The sequence below is a fragment of the Cnephaeus nilssonii genome (genome assembly GCF_951640355.1).
Source record: "Cnephaeus nilssonii genome assembly, chromosome: 4".
In the NCBI taxonomy this organism is placed as follows: Eukaryota; Metazoa; Chordata; class Mammalia; order Chiroptera; family Vespertilionidae; genus Cnephaeus; species Cnephaeus nilssonii.
The window spans coordinates 101,956,961-101,972,709 of record NC_137075.1 but is presented as its reverse complement, the minus strand read 5'-3'; the positions used below and the strand labels follow the sequence as shown (position 1 = coordinate 101,972,709).

At 52.8% G+C, this 15,749-nt stretch overlaps 2 protein-coding genes and 1 long non-coding RNA gene across 3 annotated transcripts in view; all 3 read left to right on the top strand.

Moving 5' to 3' along the window:
• The window catches only part of LOC307098765, a 13,437-nt gene extending 12,777 nt beyond the window's left edge, over positions 1 to 660 (top strand). The window contains exon 5 of the long non-coding RNA XR_013813461.1: positions 562 to 660. This is a non-coding gene — a long non-coding RNA (uncharacterized lncRNA). The remainder of the gene's footprint in view (positions 1 to 561) is intronic.
• On the top strand, positions 660 to 2,944 carry LOC307098320 (uncharacterized protein; the record flags this gene model as incomplete). The annotated part of the gene is made up of 5 exons (XM_079769009.1): positions 660 to 707; positions 1,155 to 1,292; positions 1,904 to 2,038; positions 2,737 to 2,876; positions 2,923 to 2,944. The coding sequence occupies exons 1-5, from the start codon at positions 693 to 695 to the stop codon at positions 2,942 to 2,944; spliced, it is 450 nt and encodes a 149-aa protein (XP_079625135.1). The 5' UTR covers positions 660 to 692.
• LOC307098843 (protein Daple-like) lies at positions 2,935 to 15,749 on the top strand. The gene is made up of 7 exons (XM_079769970.1): positions 2,935 to 2,972; positions 5,036 to 5,179; positions 7,142 to 7,328; positions 8,497 to 8,618; positions 10,514 to 10,603; positions 10,907 to 11,082; positions 14,449 to 15,749. Exons 1-7 carry the CDS (start codon positions 2,947 to 2,949, stop codon positions 14,565 to 14,567), a joined length of 864 nt encoding a protein of 287 aa, XP_079626096.1. The 5' UTR covers positions 2,935 to 2,946; the 3' UTR covers positions 14,568 to 15,749.

Sequence of the window (15,749 nt, the reverse complement as noted above, 5' to 3'; positions counted from 1 at the left end):
TTTCAATGCAATTGTGAAAGTACAAACTGAAATCTCTGTCCGATGGTCTAGGGCTGGTAAGTACTGGGCATACTTGCCCCAAAGCCTCTACCACCTGCAGACATACTGGTCAATTATCACGCCCCCCACACCCTTAGCTGAGCCACCCAGACCCCCACCACTCTGAGGGCTGGCACAGAAAACGAACGCCATCTCTTTGCCATCTCTGTTAGTCTCTGAAATCCTTGACTTGAGGATCTGGTTAGAACTTGGTAAAAAGTGGTTCCAGCAGTTTTACCATCTTGAGGTTTTGCATTGGCCTCTCCACCGTCACCTTCTTTCTTCTTAAGCTCTGGGTTGCTTCCCTACCAGGCCCCCGCTGTGGCAGCAGAGGGGCCATAACCGCCTGGGGAACCCTCAGGTGCCAACAGCAACAGCGCCCTGTGAACAATGGAGGGCACCCAGCCGACCATCCCAGGCCCCTCAGACCTAGGGCTCTGGGTGATGGTTGTCTCGGGCCGGAGGCAGAGAGTGGAACCCGAGGCCCTGGAATCTGGGCTCTGACTGGACTTTGCTCTTTAGCCTCCAACCGTACCAGACAGTTGAAAAATGAAAAACAGACCCTCGAGGGCACGGCCCAGGAGTTGCGGGGTGGCTCTGTGGACCTGCAGGAGAGGAGCGTCAAGTCCCCGGAGCTACAGGAGGAGAACCAGATGCTCCGGAAGCAGGTAACCATGGGTGGTGTCTAGAACATACGGGTAAGCAGGTGGCCAGGTGGAGCACCCGGGTGTCGGTGAGGATGCGCAGCTGGGAGAAACGCGGAATGCAGGGCAGCCCCAGTAGCGGGACACGAGTCCTCATGGAGCAGAGTCCCTTAGGCAGCATGGCGTGTCCCTGCAGCAGAGTGAGCGGACACTATGGACGTCTGTGTGCCCCATTGCCTTCATCTTCATCTGTGACATGGGGTTACTGACGTGCCTCGTGTAGGTGGTGTGAGGATCGTATGAGTTAGTGTGGGTAAAGGGTCCCAGCACATAGTAAGTGCTCACGGAAAGGAGAACAGTGCCCTGTTAGTCAGCACAGGGCGGGCCTGGGAGGGAGGCAGTGGTGGAAGCCACGCACGTGTGTGTAGGACCTCGGAGGGGCCGCTTCACGGCTGGGTCTTGGCCCTGCAGATGGAGGAGTTGCAGTTGCAGCTACAGCTGGAAAAGTGCAAGAGCCAGGAGTGGGAGACCCTCACTGAGGAGCTCGTGAACGAACTAGAGCAGCTGCTCAACGAAGTTGGCACCCTGAAGGCGGACAGAGCCCTGCAGGTAGGCGCCCCCTGGAACCCCTGCCTGCAAGGGGGAGCGTCCAGGATCACAGCCCTGTCCTGGTCATTGATCAGTGATTCCTGGGTGACCAGTTTCCTCACTCACCTGCAGCTCAGAGCAGCAATCCTCAGCTGCAGCAGGGGGATGGGGACAGGTATCACCTCCCAGGGACACTGGCCATCTTGTGTTTGATTGACAGGACTTGGGGGAAGAGAGGGGAGGTGCTCCTGGCTGTGGTGCAGTGAGGCCAGGAATGCTGCTAAATGTCCTGCAGCCCCTGGGACAGCCCCGGGGACAAACAAGGATCCCGCTCCATATGTCCAGGGGTCACCCTGAGAACCCTGGCACACCTCCAGGGTGGATCTGCCTGGCACTACAACAAGTGCCATGGAAGGGAGCCCAGCGCTGGGGCAGTGGCTCAGTGACATCAGGCAGGGGCCAGGCTTCCCTCTTCCCGCTCTGCCAGCCTTGTACCTCCCCAAGTGGGCAGGAAGGTTTTTCCTTGAGAAAAGGCCTGTGAAAGTGTTCTGTGGGGTGACACGTTTGGTCTTTGCTTTAAAGTTCGCTCCATGAAATGGACTTTGACACGGGCTGGGTCTTTGGCTCTGCAGATGGCAGAGTTGGAGATGCAACTCCAGATCGAAAAGGAAAATGGCCAGACCTTGGAAGCCATCAATAAAGAGCTGTTGAAAGATCTAAAGCAGGTGCTCGACACTGTAGTCACCCTGAAGATGGAGGCCTCACAGGTAGGCCCTCCAGAGCACATGCCTACACTGGTACCCCTGGCTGCAAGGGGGAGCGTCCAGGATCACAGGTGTGTCCTGGTCATTGATCAGTGGTCCCTGCGTGACTGGTTTCCTCATTCAGCTGCAGTTCAGACCAGCATTTCTCAGCTGGGGCAAGGGGATAGGGACAGGTGTTGCCTCCCAGGAACACTGGCCATCTTGGTTTTGATTGGCAGGATTTGGGAGAGGGGAAGGGAGGTGCTCCTGGCTGTCTTGGGTGCATGGTTGTTGTGTAAATATCTGGGTAAATTGGTTGGTAATGTTGTTCAGATATTCTATATCCTTACTCATTGTCTATTCCTCTCTTTTTCAATAGGCTTTTCAAAGTAGTCAGAGAGGGCACCGGATGAGTTTATGCAGAGACAGGGCACAAGTTTCCCAAAAAAGGTCACGTGTATGGAGGGGGCACAGGTGTCAGTGTAGCACCATGTGATAGTCCGTCTATGCTCTGGGCCCTTCCCAGCACAGTTCCTTAAGTGCTGGCTGAACTGTCTTCAGCACAGCTGGGTTTTGCCTGCCCTGAGGGTCCCTGCTATTTTGGTGCCTTCAACTTGCCCTGCTCTTGGCCCCTCACTGCTTTTGGGGGTGCGGGGATGCAGAGTCTTTGACTCCCAGGACCTGCACCCGATGAGGCATCATCACCTTTTCTGTCCTGGCAGGTGGATCCTTCCTCCAAGAACCAGCAGGAGGCCAAGGACAGGGAGCTGGAGGAGCTGTACGAGCTGCTGGGGCAGCTGATTGAAGCCCATGAGGCCCTGCTGCAGGACCACGGGAGCCTGGGGGCGCTCCATGAGCACCTGTGTGGGCAGTACCAGGCCCTCCTGGAGGAGCACAGCCGCCACAAGACCCTGCTGCGTGGTTCTCTAGAAATGGAGAGCAAGGCGTTCAGACTCAGGTGGGTGCCGGCAACTGTTGGGGTGACTAGTGAGCTCTGCAGGCCTTATGCTTCAGGCCCTAGAAGGGTAATATGCTAATTAGTCCAACCAGACATCCTCCCGGATGTCCTGAGAAAGCCGGGGCCTGAGCAAAGCCGCCGGGGTCCCGGGTGCCTGCAGCTGCCCAGAGGGATGGAAACCAGGGTTCTGGGCTCCTGCGGCTCGCTGGAGGAGGGAAGCCTGGATCCTGGGTGCGGTAGCTGAGGCAAAGACTTTTAGGGGCATTCAGGCAGGCAGGGGAGGAGTTAGGGGCAATCAGACCAGCTGGGGAGCAGTTAGGGGCAATAAGCCAAGCAGGCAGAGGTGGTTAGGGACAATCAGGCAGGCAGGCAGAGGTGATTAGGGGCAATCAGGCAGACAGGCAGAGTGTTTAGGGGCGATCAGGCAGGGAGGAGGCGAGCGGTTAGGAGCCAGCAGTCCTGGATTGCGAGAGGGATGTCCGAGGGGTCTGAGATTGGAGAGGTTCCAGGCTGGGCTGAGGGACCCCTCCGCCTCCTCCCCCTTCACAAATTTCGTGCACCGGGCCTCTCGTGATATACTTAATGTCTGCTCACATGTGGAAGGTTTGTGCAAGTGGAATCTGACTGGCTCTGAAGGAAGTGTTCATTGTCCTTCTGCCGGTAGCTCCTTGCTTGGTAGACCTCCTGTGTTACTCAGTGGTTTGCTGGTTGCACAGATAGCTGGAGCCCTTGGTCTGTCTGCAGCAGGGCTGCAGTGTGGGAGGTGGATGTGCCTGGAGCCCATGCTGCTGACCCTGTGTTCATTTCACTTGACGCCTGACTGGCACCCTCACTACTTTGTTCCCAGCACACATTTCCTGGGTGTCAAGCCTCGTCCCGGAGACTCAGTGGGGAGTGAGACTCACAGTTTCTGCCTTGCTGTAGGGTGGTTACCAACGTTTGGAATGTGCTTGATCCGTGTGCTTTCTAGGACACAACAGGGAAGCAGGAGTTGGGAACCCTAATGGTCCATGCCCTATTTGTCAACCCTGGATGACTTTTTCCAGAATCGTTAACCTGGATGAGAAAGATCACTGCCTTGAAAGCCAGGCAGATCCCCCACCCCCACTTGCCACTACCCACGTCGGGGCAGCCTCCACCTGTGGCTAAAGGCCACAGGACGCTTGTCTTTCAGCAACTGTCACTGCCGGTTTCCAAGTCTGAGTCCCCCCAAGTCTTGGCTCCAGGTGGATGGTACTAGTACAGTTGATGGGGGTGGTAGAGTGGAGGCGGAGGGCTGCAGACAGAGGCTGCAAACCCTGGAACCCTGGGTGGTCTCTGTCAGCCTGTCTCTGGATGTGGAAAAGTCAGGAAGGTGGTCTGGATACGGATTTGTCTGTGTGGGATGAGTGAAAGGGGATGACTCACGAGGAGCTGCCGAGTCACCCTGAACAGGGGAGGATCCAGCAGGTGGGAGGGACAGCCATGGGCTGGTCAGGGACTCCCCCTTGTTCTCTGCAGCCCTCCAGAGAGGCTGTGCGGGACCCTATAAATACTGAGGCAGGGAGAAAATAAAAGCCTTGAGCTGAGGGGGATCTGAGGAAGAGTGAAAGTGTGGACTGGGGTGCCTGGAGGAGCAGGGTGTGAGTTTGCACGTGCCTGTGTGCCACTGGCCCCTGGCAGCTGCTGGGGCCCCAGCAGGCAAGCCTCTGGCCCCCATGCTGCCTGGCTCAGCACAGGGAGACTCTGTTCACGAGGTGGGTGGTGGGCTCATCTGGCCCTGGTGAAGGGGGGGTCAGCTGTCACGTGGGTAGAATTCCCTGAATATGTGCTAGTTTCTTTGAGACGTGCGAGTTCAGAAAACAGTGTTGGTGTTCCTAGCGGGCTAACGGAGAGAGGCTGCTTAGACTGGGACTGGAAGGGACCCTGGAGAAGGGTCGTGTGGGAGGAGGGACACTCAGCTCCCGGGCTGGAGGAGACCCGTGTCCATCCCCGCCTCCCTCAGCTCTGCAGAGAGAAGCCGCTCACAGAGGCTGTGCAGTCTCCTGTCTGTGGGTGCCTAGCGGGTGTGTTTCCCTCCTCAGGGAACAGGACCAGCTCCAGCACGAGACAGCACTGCAGGAGCTGAGGAACCTCCTGAGCACCGAGAGGGAGGCTCTGAAACAGCAGCAGGAGGTGAACGCCCAGGCTGCTCAAGAGAAGCAGAGGCTGCAGCAGGAGGTCCATAGGTAACCGCCTCCGCCCCTGCGGTGGCATCTGCCAGGTTTCATTCAGAGCAGCTCACTCAGCACCCACTGAGCTAAGCTCAAGCGAGTCTCCTGGTAATGGTGTATCTTTCCCATCCCTGTCATGGTCACAGCTGGACGGTCACAAGGTAAAGGCACGCCAGCTGGCTGGATGGAAGGATAGCAACACTGGGATGCTGCATTGTCTAGGCTTGGATGGCCTCCCCTCCCACCTTGATGATGGTGATGACTGTATTGGGCATGGGCCCCTTCATCCTCTAACAGCAGCCATCCCGTGAGGGAGAGACGCTCGGTCCTCAGCATTCATGCATTCCCTACTGGTGAATTCACCTCCTCGCTGAAATGCACTTGAACCCCCAAATCGGTAGCCGTGGCCTTTCATGGGCCAGTCCAGACTGTGAGATACTGGAGTCGCCTGATGGGCACGCTTGCAGATGAAGTTGAACAAGACCTTTGGCTCCTGCCTTGTTTCAGCTCTCACACTGCAAACCAGTGTCCCTTCAGTGGTCCATTGAGTGCCATGGAGTTCTATTTTTGTGCTTTTTGATGGTGACATCGCTGTTTGAAATGGACCCCAAATGGAGTGCTGAAGTGCTGTCTAGTGTCCCCAAGTGCAAGGCTGCGCTGGGCCTCATGGGGAATAAAGCAGCGGCACATGAGGCTCATTTTGGGCCCGAATGTGGTGCTCTTGGCTGTGAGTATATTATACAAGGCGTCTTGACGACTTGATCCATTGACAAAAATGTGACCAGAGACTCACAGGAACCAGCGGGGACAGATTCAGTATCCACTAAATGAGTGTTCTCGGTGGCTTGATAGGACATTATACCATGAATCATGAGAATTGACTGCACTATTGTTATTCCTTTTCTTAAAAAAAAAAATACACACCCTCTGAGAGCTGTGAGCTGAGAGTCAAACCTGGGATGCCAGGTCATCCTTTTTTTAATTTTTCTTATTTTAATCCTTACCCCAGGATAATTTTTCCATTGACTTTTAGGGAGAGTTAAAGGGAGGGAAGGAGAGGGGGAGAGAGAGAGAGAAACATCGATGTGAGAGTGTCACATCTCTTGGATATCTACAGCACACAACCCAAGTACACTGGGGAACAAACCCGCAACCCAGGTCTGTTCCCTGGACTGAGACTTGAACCCATGACCCTTCTGTACATGGGCTGATGCTGGAACGGCTGAGCCACACCTGCCAGGGCCTTTTGTTTATGCTTTCTCCCCACCCTCTGAGAAGCTAGATATTTGAATGTTGATGTGAAACTTAAAATTTTTAAATATTAATGAACTAATTAATTTACATTGAAAAAGACAGGTGATGGGGGCCAAACAGGACACATCTGTGTTCAAATTGAGTCCATGAGCCTATGGTCATGTGAGTGTTCTGGTATAAATCTTTCCCTGGAATCCAGTCGGGCAGTTATGATGACGACGACGACGATGATGATGATGATGATTTCAGTGGATTTACATAACACTCCTGAATCTCATATTTTACTTGTCTCAGGAGTTGGAATTAGAAAGGGACTTGGAATTGGGGAGAAGATCTGGGCATGTTTTATATAGATTTAGAGCAAAACCGTTCTGATTCCACGTATTTCAAAGGCATTTCAGCGAAAGAACCCTTTGTTCCAAGTCGGCAGGTGTGCCCAAGCCTCCATGGGAAGGACTCTCACAGGGTGCTCTATGGGAAGGATTGAAGTGGTGTCCGAGCCTGCCTGTCCTGCCTCCCCCAGCCCACGGTGGGCAGCTGGGCTAGCCTCCTAGAACCCCAATGGACACAGTTTGAAAACCGCTGATTTCAATCCTCATTTACACACGGGAAAAACGGAGGCCCAGAGAGGTTGTGGTTTTGATTAAGGTGCACACCGGGGACGGAGGCTGGGAGTGCTCCTCAGCTTTGGTCCTGTGGCTCTCCACCCCCCCCCCCCCCCAGAGTCCAGTTTTGGAACCGGCTGGTGGAGGGGGAGCAGAAGGAGCTGCGCAGTAAGAGCAAAGACATGCAGGCGTCCCTGGAGCAGCTGCAGCAAGAAGTGCGGCTCTGGCAGGCCCGCTACGAAGGGGCCCAGGAGGACCTGCAGAGAATGGAAGGCTCCCTGAGGAAGCTCCACAGCCAGTGCGAGGTGAGGCCCGGGCTGGTGGGCTCAGGACACCGGGCCTGTGCCCTGGGCGACAGCCTTGGCTCAGCCAGGTCGGAATGGGTCCTCACTGGCGTCTGTGCTCAAAGACTGTGTGTGAATGTCACACCAAGGCCGAGAGGAAGCCAGGGGCAATTAAAGGGGACAAACCCCATGACTGGTGGGGTTGCGTTAGAAACACCTTTCACCTGACCTTTGGTTTTTGCAGGGTCGGGGTGGTGCATGGAAACAGCCAAGTACTGTTTTATTTCCGAACCCTCAGCTGAGCACCTTGCTCTGTGCTCCCCCGTGTCCTCTCATTTAATCTGTGCAATGATGTTGTGAGCTGGGGTACCCATCCTCGTCCCTCTTAAGTAGTGGGTTGCAACCCAGTTTGTCTGAAGCCAAAAGTTGCTATTCTAGAACAGGAGCAGACCAACCTCAGCCCAAAATTCATTTCCAGCCCCTACCCCATGTGTTTCTATGTCTGTGAAAAAAGAATATTTTAAATATCTATATATCTATATATCTATATATCTATATATCTATATATATATATATATATATATATATATATATATAGATATGTAGATATATATATAGATAGATGGATATAGATATAGATATAGATATAGATATTTAATTTTATTGATATCAGCGAGAGGAAGGTAGAGGGCGAGAGGGATGGAAACATCCATAATGAGAGAGAATCACTGATGGGCTGCCTCCTGCAGACCCCTCCTGGGGATCAACCCCACAACCTGGGCAGGTCCTTGACCAAGCATCTCACCAGGGACCTCATGGTGCCTGGGAGGATCCTCCACCAACTGAGCCACAAAGTCGGGCAGCTTATTAATAAGATGTTCTACATTGTTTTTTAAGATTGTGATTAAGGCCTCAGAATCTTTTGTCTATTTTGCACTTGCGGCACATCTCCGCTCAGACCGGCTGGGTTTTCAGTGCTCGGTGGCCACAGGAGGGCCGTGGTTGGCAGATTGGACGGTGCACTTGGTTGTCCCCATGTCATTGGCTGTGTTGGTCATTCCCACTGGCGTAGATCATACCGCAGTGGCCTCTTTGAGCACGTGGCCTGTTTCTTCTTTGGGGAACAGATTCCCAGCAGTGGAATCACAGGGGCGCATGGTGTGGGAGACATTGTTGCCCTGTGTTTTAGATGCTGTCCTCTGAGAAGGAGAACTTAGAAGAAGCACAAGATAACCTGAGAAGCCAGATTGAGACACTGACGGACAGGAACAGGAAGCTTCTATCAGAGAATGAGGACCAGGCTCGGCTCATGTAAGTGGTGTGGGCTTACCTGTCAACAAAGGGGTCCTGGCTTCCAGCTCCACGCCTAGGCCTTGGCCTTCTGGGCAGAGCCGCGGGCACACTAGTGTCCCAAGGACAAGGGACAGACCATCTTCCCAGTGCATCCTCCTCTCGTTTTCCTGGAATGGTTCTCGATTTCTGTAAGTAGGGGTGGTTGGCTTTTCAAAGATACTGCCCACTGCCAGACGGTTCTTCATCCGCTTTTGAATTGCAGTTCAATTTAAAAACTATGACAGCGGTAAAGAGAGGTGCCTAGGGGAGGAATTCAGATGGTGGGCTGAGCCGTTTCTGTGTGTTTTCCCTTAACAGGCTGGAGAGAGGGTCGTTGGTGCACCGTGGTTGTCCTCCCTCTGCCAACAGGACACATTCCTGGCTTTGGCATAGGCCTGCGAGGTGCACAGAGCCAGTGTCCTGGTGGCCAGGAACTAGTAGGCATGATGGGATGTGAGCAGAGCTGTGTGCACAGCAGACAGATGTTGAGGAGCTTCATAGAAGCCTAGAAGGAAACATGGTGGTGGGAGTTGGGGTGCTGCTGCTGACCTGGATGAGGACAGGGCTGGCCAGTGGGGGGACGTGAAGGTGGAGCACCGGTGGCCTGGGTGCAGGGAAGGTGCAGGCAGTGGCAGGAGGGAAGGCGGCAGCAGGTGGTAGCCAGCTGTGGAAGGCGTCCATGCCCGGCTAAGCAGTCGGGTTCACAGGGAAGTGAGTGTTGATGGGAAGCTGGCCTATAGGCCCAGGAGCTGCCAGAAAGGAGGGCAGGAGGAAGAGCCTTGGTGATGGAAGCCTTGTGGTTGGAAGTCAGGTAACCCGAGATGCATCTTGTGGGTCCAGGGTGGTCTTCCCCACTCAGTGCCGTGCTGCTGGACTGTCCTTCCTTGAGGTCAGGAATAGCTGGCCATGTGGGACAGAGGGACATGGTCACAGTGAACACGGGGGCACTGTCCCAGCTCCCCGGGGTCATGGTGCTGCTTTACTATTCTCTCAGATTCTTCTGCTCATCTACAGGTGGTTGGCCACCTACCCAGGATGCTTACATGGAAAGCCACACTGTAGTTTTGGGGTAGAAATGACTGTGGCCTGAAGTTGGCTCTCTGTAATGCAGTGGGTAAAAATGACCAGCAGAGGTTGGGCAGGTGCCAGCTAGAAGCATCCGGGCCTGGTGCCCAATGGTTTTTCATTAGACAGTGTCTGTAGGAGGCCAGGTAGTTGTCAGACTTGCTGAGCCTGCTCTGAGCAGAGTGTTCTCCAGTCCTGGGAGGGTTGTGGTGCTGCCCTGCGTGAGTTTGTGCGCCTAGGGGTGGAGGGTTGGTCAGAGCCCTAGGGGAAATGCTCTAGCATAAGGCCAAGCAGCACGGCTGTGGGAAGAGAAGAACACAGACTAGAAGAACAGTGCCTAGGGCGCTGGGAGCAGAGCAGGGTGGTCCAGTGGTTTGAGAACCATCACTTGTTACAGGATGTTTACTTCACGGTGAACTCGCAGAAATGTCCTTGTGCTGACGGAGTCTGAGCCCCTGCCTCGATCCAGAGGACTCATTTTCTAGCGAGGAAACTAGGGTCTGAGCTGTCAAGGACCACAGTTTCCGACCCTGAGTTTCACATGGTTCGGGGCTTGCTCTCCTGAGATGACGTTCAGCCTGATCCTCGGTGCTTCGGGTCTCCTCACCTGTTAGGGTGCCCGGACCCACGTCACATGCTTCCATCCTCACAGTCCCGACTCCGCGATCAGAAAGGCCATGAGCACCGTGATGTCCGAGTCCCAGGAAAAGTGCCGGTCCTTCTGGGCCAGGTCCCAGGCTGGGCCGATGAGGCAATTTGCGTGTTTTATTTTAAAAACCAGATTGTTTTTCTTTCTCCTCTATTTACAGAGAAAAAGTAAATTTCTCACCAACAGTAAAAGTGGAGGAGGAGGGAACAGTAGTGGATTCCTGCGAGTCCCAGGCTCCGGTTCACAAGAAGTGAGTTGATTTAATGGCAGTAACTTAAGCCCAGAACAGAGAGCTTGCCCTTTCACGAGTGGGGAAAGCTGTGGCCATCTAGATCCGGGACCCGTTTGTTGGCCCGCACCTTCCCCTCTATGGCAGGTCCAGAGTGGGCTCTGTGTGAATTCACTGCAAGTTGTGTTCTATCCCCTGCGCCCCACATACAAAGATCATGGTGCTAGCGAAGAGCTCCATCCTTCTGAACCCCAAATTAATAGCCACTTGCCCGGCTGGAGGGACAGTGAGGTTGGCAGTGTCCTAAACCTCTACTTCTAATAGGAAAAAGCGCTGGATGCGAGCTAGAGCAATCGTCAAATTCTTCAAACGCAAAAACAGCGATTCTAGAAAACCAGCCAAGCCGAACCCCGACTTTCCTCCCGAGCCCGTGGAGGCCACGCCATCGTGCTCGAAGTGGTTGGAAGAGCGAGACACCCACAGTGTGCCTGTGGGAAAAGGTAGGAGGGGTGACTTGGCTGCAGGCGGGAAATGAAGGGGAGGCCTCAGGTCTCCTTCGTGGACAGGGCAGCACCAACCAGATGGCGTGCTGGGTGAGCACACGTGTGTAAGAGCCTGAAGGGGGTGTGCTCCCCGCCTTAGATATGTGAACAACCAGATAGAAAATATAAGCCCACTGCAATTTAAGCCCACTGCAAATATAAGCCCAAAGTCAGTGTTGGGGCAGTTTCATCCCAGAACAATTTAGTTCCTTTAGCATGAGACCCTCACCCATCACATACAGGTGGTGGGTCCTGGAATGTTCATAGCAGATCTCCATACAGTCACCACAGAGAGGGCTCAAGAGTGTATGTTTTTGGGGTTCCTTGTATCTTCCAGGCCTAGGATAAGCCACTTCTGGAGGGAGATCCTAGTGCATTTAGCATGTAGTGGACATGTGCAAGGTCTTCAGCAAGGTCTCGGGGCTCTGATCTTTCCGACCCTCTGAATAGCAGGTGCGGTTCTCTTCTCCCACCTTCCTGGCCTTGAGTCCTCCCACCAGAGGGCGCTGTACCTGTCAATTTAGGGCTGTCGATGGGCATGAGCCAGAGGTTCCACAATGGATTTCTAGTTGCATGTGCTGCATGTGTTTCATCAGATCTGAGAGCTGTCAGTTAGAAGCTGCACGATTATGTGCCCATAAAAAGAAATGAATGGGTGGTGGCAGTGACGATTTTGTCAGAATTGCCACCTAGCTGACAGTGACTGTGAGAGATGCTTGAAGCTGCATCCTGATTTCAGAGATGTGAGGTTTGGGGGTGAAAATGTGCATCTTGCAATCGATTAAACAAAGCCCTCATCTTAAAGGTGGCTTCCTTTTAATTCACTTTTAAATATCATTGTGTACATTATTTACCTGTAAACCTGCCAAGCATGCCCCCTGAGAAAGCTAAATGTTATGAAGGACACTAGGGCTTTCTGGGGACCAGGGCCGTGCCTGAGACTCGTGTGCTCTCAGAGGCGGGCGTTACAGCACCTGACAGGACCCAGGGCCTCTGACAAGCCGCCTTCTGAGTGTGACATGTGCACAAGCCTCTTCGGGTAGCATTCACCACTTCAAGTCCTGGTGTGGCACTCAAGATGCAAAAGTGAAGTGTGCACACGCATGCCCACTGTGTGCGTGCATTCCCATTCTTTACAGCAGGTGAAATGCTCACGTGCAAATAGTGAAGCTTGCTAACATTTGTTTTATCTAGAGGGGTTCTGTTGCCTCAGGATTTCATACAGGCTCCTTAAATGTTGTGACATTTATCACCTCAACTTGTGTTAAATTGACTTAATGAATATAATCAGCCTAATTGAGTGAGCAAACCTTTCAGAGAAAAAATGCTTGACTGATCCAAACGGTCGTTTGGCCCCATGAATGAGCGGTCAGTGGTAAATATTAGTAACGGCAGCCGTGCAATGGTGCTTCCTGGGCTCAGCACCCTTTAGGTAGTTGACCTGCTTTATCTATCGCCTTTAGGTCTAACTGCCAGGTGAGGTAGGCATGATTCCTATCCCCTTTTCAGAGCTGGGAAAGGGAGGTTTGACAGGGCTAAGCACTGGCCCAGAGAATAAGTGGTGGAGCTGGGTTTCAAACCCAGGTCTGACGGATTATGGGGCTTGAACTTTAACCCCTGTGAGCACTGCCTGCACTTCAAGCTGCTTTGGTCCCTGAAGATGCTGAACCAGCCTGGGCCCCTGCATTGAGTAGTCAGTCCTTATCCTGCGGTGTGAGCTGTGGTCAGCAGGTGGCGCTGTGAGGAAAGAAGTAACAGAGGTTCCTCTATGGACTTGAACCCTCAATCAGAAATCATCGGGTCAATCAGTTATGTTCATGTCCATGTACATGACATGCTCAGAAAGTTAGACCAATTGTCTGCTCTGATAAGATTATAATTTAAAGGTCATGAAGGGTAGGTTTAGAGTAGAGGATTGTAGGGATCTAAACAGGAATATTTTTTTCAAAATATATTTTTTATTGATTTCAGAGAGGAAGGAAGAGGGAGAGAGAGAAACATCAATAATGAGAAATAAATATTGATTGGCTGCCTCCTGCACTCCCCGTCCTGGGGTTTGAGCTGCATCCCAGGCATGTGCCCTTGGCCGAAATGAAACCTGGGACCCTGTAGTCCACAGGCCTATGCTCTATCCACGGAACGAAACCAGCTAGGGCTAAATAGGAATAATTCTTGATGTTGAGGGTGTTTGGGCATCCAAAAGAGGTAGAGCCTTATCTGTTTTGGCAGAGGTAGGTACTCTCATTATTTTCAAACTTATCCTCTCTAAGAGGTTATGTTAGATGTATAAGAATTATTAGCGAGCCCTGGCCGGTTTTAGCTCAGTGGTTAGAGCGCCGACGCACGGAACGAAGGGGCACAGGTTTGAATCCGGGTCAAGGACATGTACCTCGGTTGCAGGTTTGATCCCAGGCCCCAGTTGGGATTCATGCGAGAAGCAACCAGTGCATGTGTCTCTCTCACATGGATGTTTCTCTCTCTGTGTGTCTCTCTCTCTGTGTCTCTCGCCCTCTCTCTTTCTCTGTCTCTCTCTCTCCTCCCGCCTCTTCCACATTCTCTCTAAAGATCAACGGAAAAAATATCCTCCAGTGAGGATTTAAGAAAAAATTAATAGTGAATAGTGGAGGTAGACAATTTTACTACAGAAACATACCATGAAGTGTTCCAAGCTCTTTGAAGAGGAGCAGGAGTTAGTTGTGTGTGAGCCTAGGTGTCAGGGAGCCTGTCATTAAAGTGGATGAGTAAGCCCAGCTGGTGTAGCTCAGTTTGCTGAGTATCGTCCCATGAACCGGGATGTCACGGTTCACTTCCTGGTCAGGGCACGTGCGTGGGTTGCGGGCTCGATTCAGGAGGCAGCCAATCCATGATAGAAACATCATTGATCTTTCCGTTTCTCTCTCCCTCTCCCTTCCTCTCTCTGAAATCAATAAAAACATATTTTTAAAAAAGGATGAGTGAGAAAAGCCAAGTCCTAAGTTAACAAACAGCCTTATTTAATAATTTAACACATTGAAACTGAAAAATCGTCCACCCCATCAGCTCCTAGAGCAATAGAGACTTCTCCTCACGTGCTAAGTAAAGCATTGGCACAAGGGTGCCACTGAATTAACAAAACGGAGTCGGAGCCTCAATGATTCACCGAGTCCTGATTCTGGTTGTGCCGTGGGTATTGTTTCCATCTCTCCTGGGCTGGGCAGGATTCTGATTACCAAGTACGTTTAGCCAATGTAGGGTCATTTGTTATTATTCAGTTCATTGATTGGCTGTTTTGTGTTGTTTTCTTTTTCCCTTCTTCTCTTGGGTTATCTGGGGATAACACTTTAGCTGCTCCGCCCAAAAAGAACAGAAAGAAGAAAAAAGACAAGTCACCAGCGGCCCGCCTGGCTTGGTTGCAGCACCTTCAGTTCTGGTCATCCTCTGACATCCCATCCCCTTCCAAATAGGCTCTCCCTCTTCCAAGCACTAGATATTCCTTTCCCTTTACCACTTCCTCACCAAATACCCTCCCTAATTTATGAAACAAACAAACAAAAAAATCATCCAAAAAAAAACAAACACCCATAAAAAACCACCGGTGACCCGTACCGAAAAGCCAGAGGACCCGTAGTGGCCCCCTCCTCCTGACCCCAAAGCAGCTCCCGAGCCTTCAAACTACCAGCGTGCCTTCTGAGGACAACGGCCTCCTCTCCTGTCTGCTTCCGGTGCCTGCAGCGGCTGTAGAACGAGGAAAGACGTTCCCGGGCTGCTTCCATTTGTTCTGTTAGTGACAACGCTGCGCCAGCCCTAAGGGTCACACACCACATGTGGAACTCCGTCTGGTCCTCCAGCCACTGGTATCATTCGAACAAACCCACTGTGGCCTGTGGATGCTCACAATGCAGTGACAAACCGACTTCCCAGAGGCAGACACTATGTGAGCATGCCCCTTAGAACACGTGTTAGCTACATCACCTCCATTAAAGTGTGTGTGTGCGTGTGCGGGTGAGCAGATACACACACGCACGCACTCTCTCAGGGCTGGGCCCTCGTGGTCCGGAAACTCGACTCCCTTTCCCAGAAGCCTGGTGGTCCCAGGGGAAGCCCAGACCAGCCAGACTCCAAAGACCTTGAGGTCCTGGGTGGACCCTGGAGTCAGGCTTACTGTTAACCCAGAGCGTTGCCAAGCCAGGCCTGGGCCCCACGTCCTGCAGGCCAGGGTGGTCTTCCAGGCAGGTGGCCTCAGGCTTTGCCTCTCTCCAGCTGGCTCCTGGGGCCACAGGGGGACCTGCCTCCCCTGCTCACTTTTCTATAAACACTGGGTCTGCCCGGCCTGGGTGATGGGGCAGAGAAAAGCCCTGCCCGCCCCCTCCCAGCAAGTGGCCACAGTGTGCAGAGGGAGCGTGTGCAAGAGGCTGGTGCAGCCTGATTGGGAAGTGGCTGCAGTGCCCCAGTGTGCCCCATGGAGATGAGACTTTTATTTATTGTTTCTGAGTGACTTCCTGGGGGTAGAAAACACATTTAATATATTACATACATGTGTTCAGCCTCGTGAAATATGTGCTTTGAGGTGTCCCCCAAATATATGTACTACAGGGTGTCCCCCAAATGTAAGCACACTTTCACAGCTGATAACTCAATTTTCACTC

Bases quoted from the DNA above. Each gene is read 5' to 3' on its own strand.
- LOC307098843 (XM_079769970.1), top strand. From the start codon at position 2,947: ATGGAGAGCAAGGCGTTCAGACTCAG. The intron at 2,973-5,035 runs GTGGGTGCCGGC...TTCCCTCCTCAG, and splicing joins AGCAAGGCGTTCAGACTCAG to GGAACAGGACCAGCTCCAGC. The intron at 7,329-8,496 runs GTGAGGCCCGGG...CCTGTGTTTTAG, and splicing joins AGCTCCACAGCCAGTGCGAG to ATGCTGTCCTCTGAGAAGGA.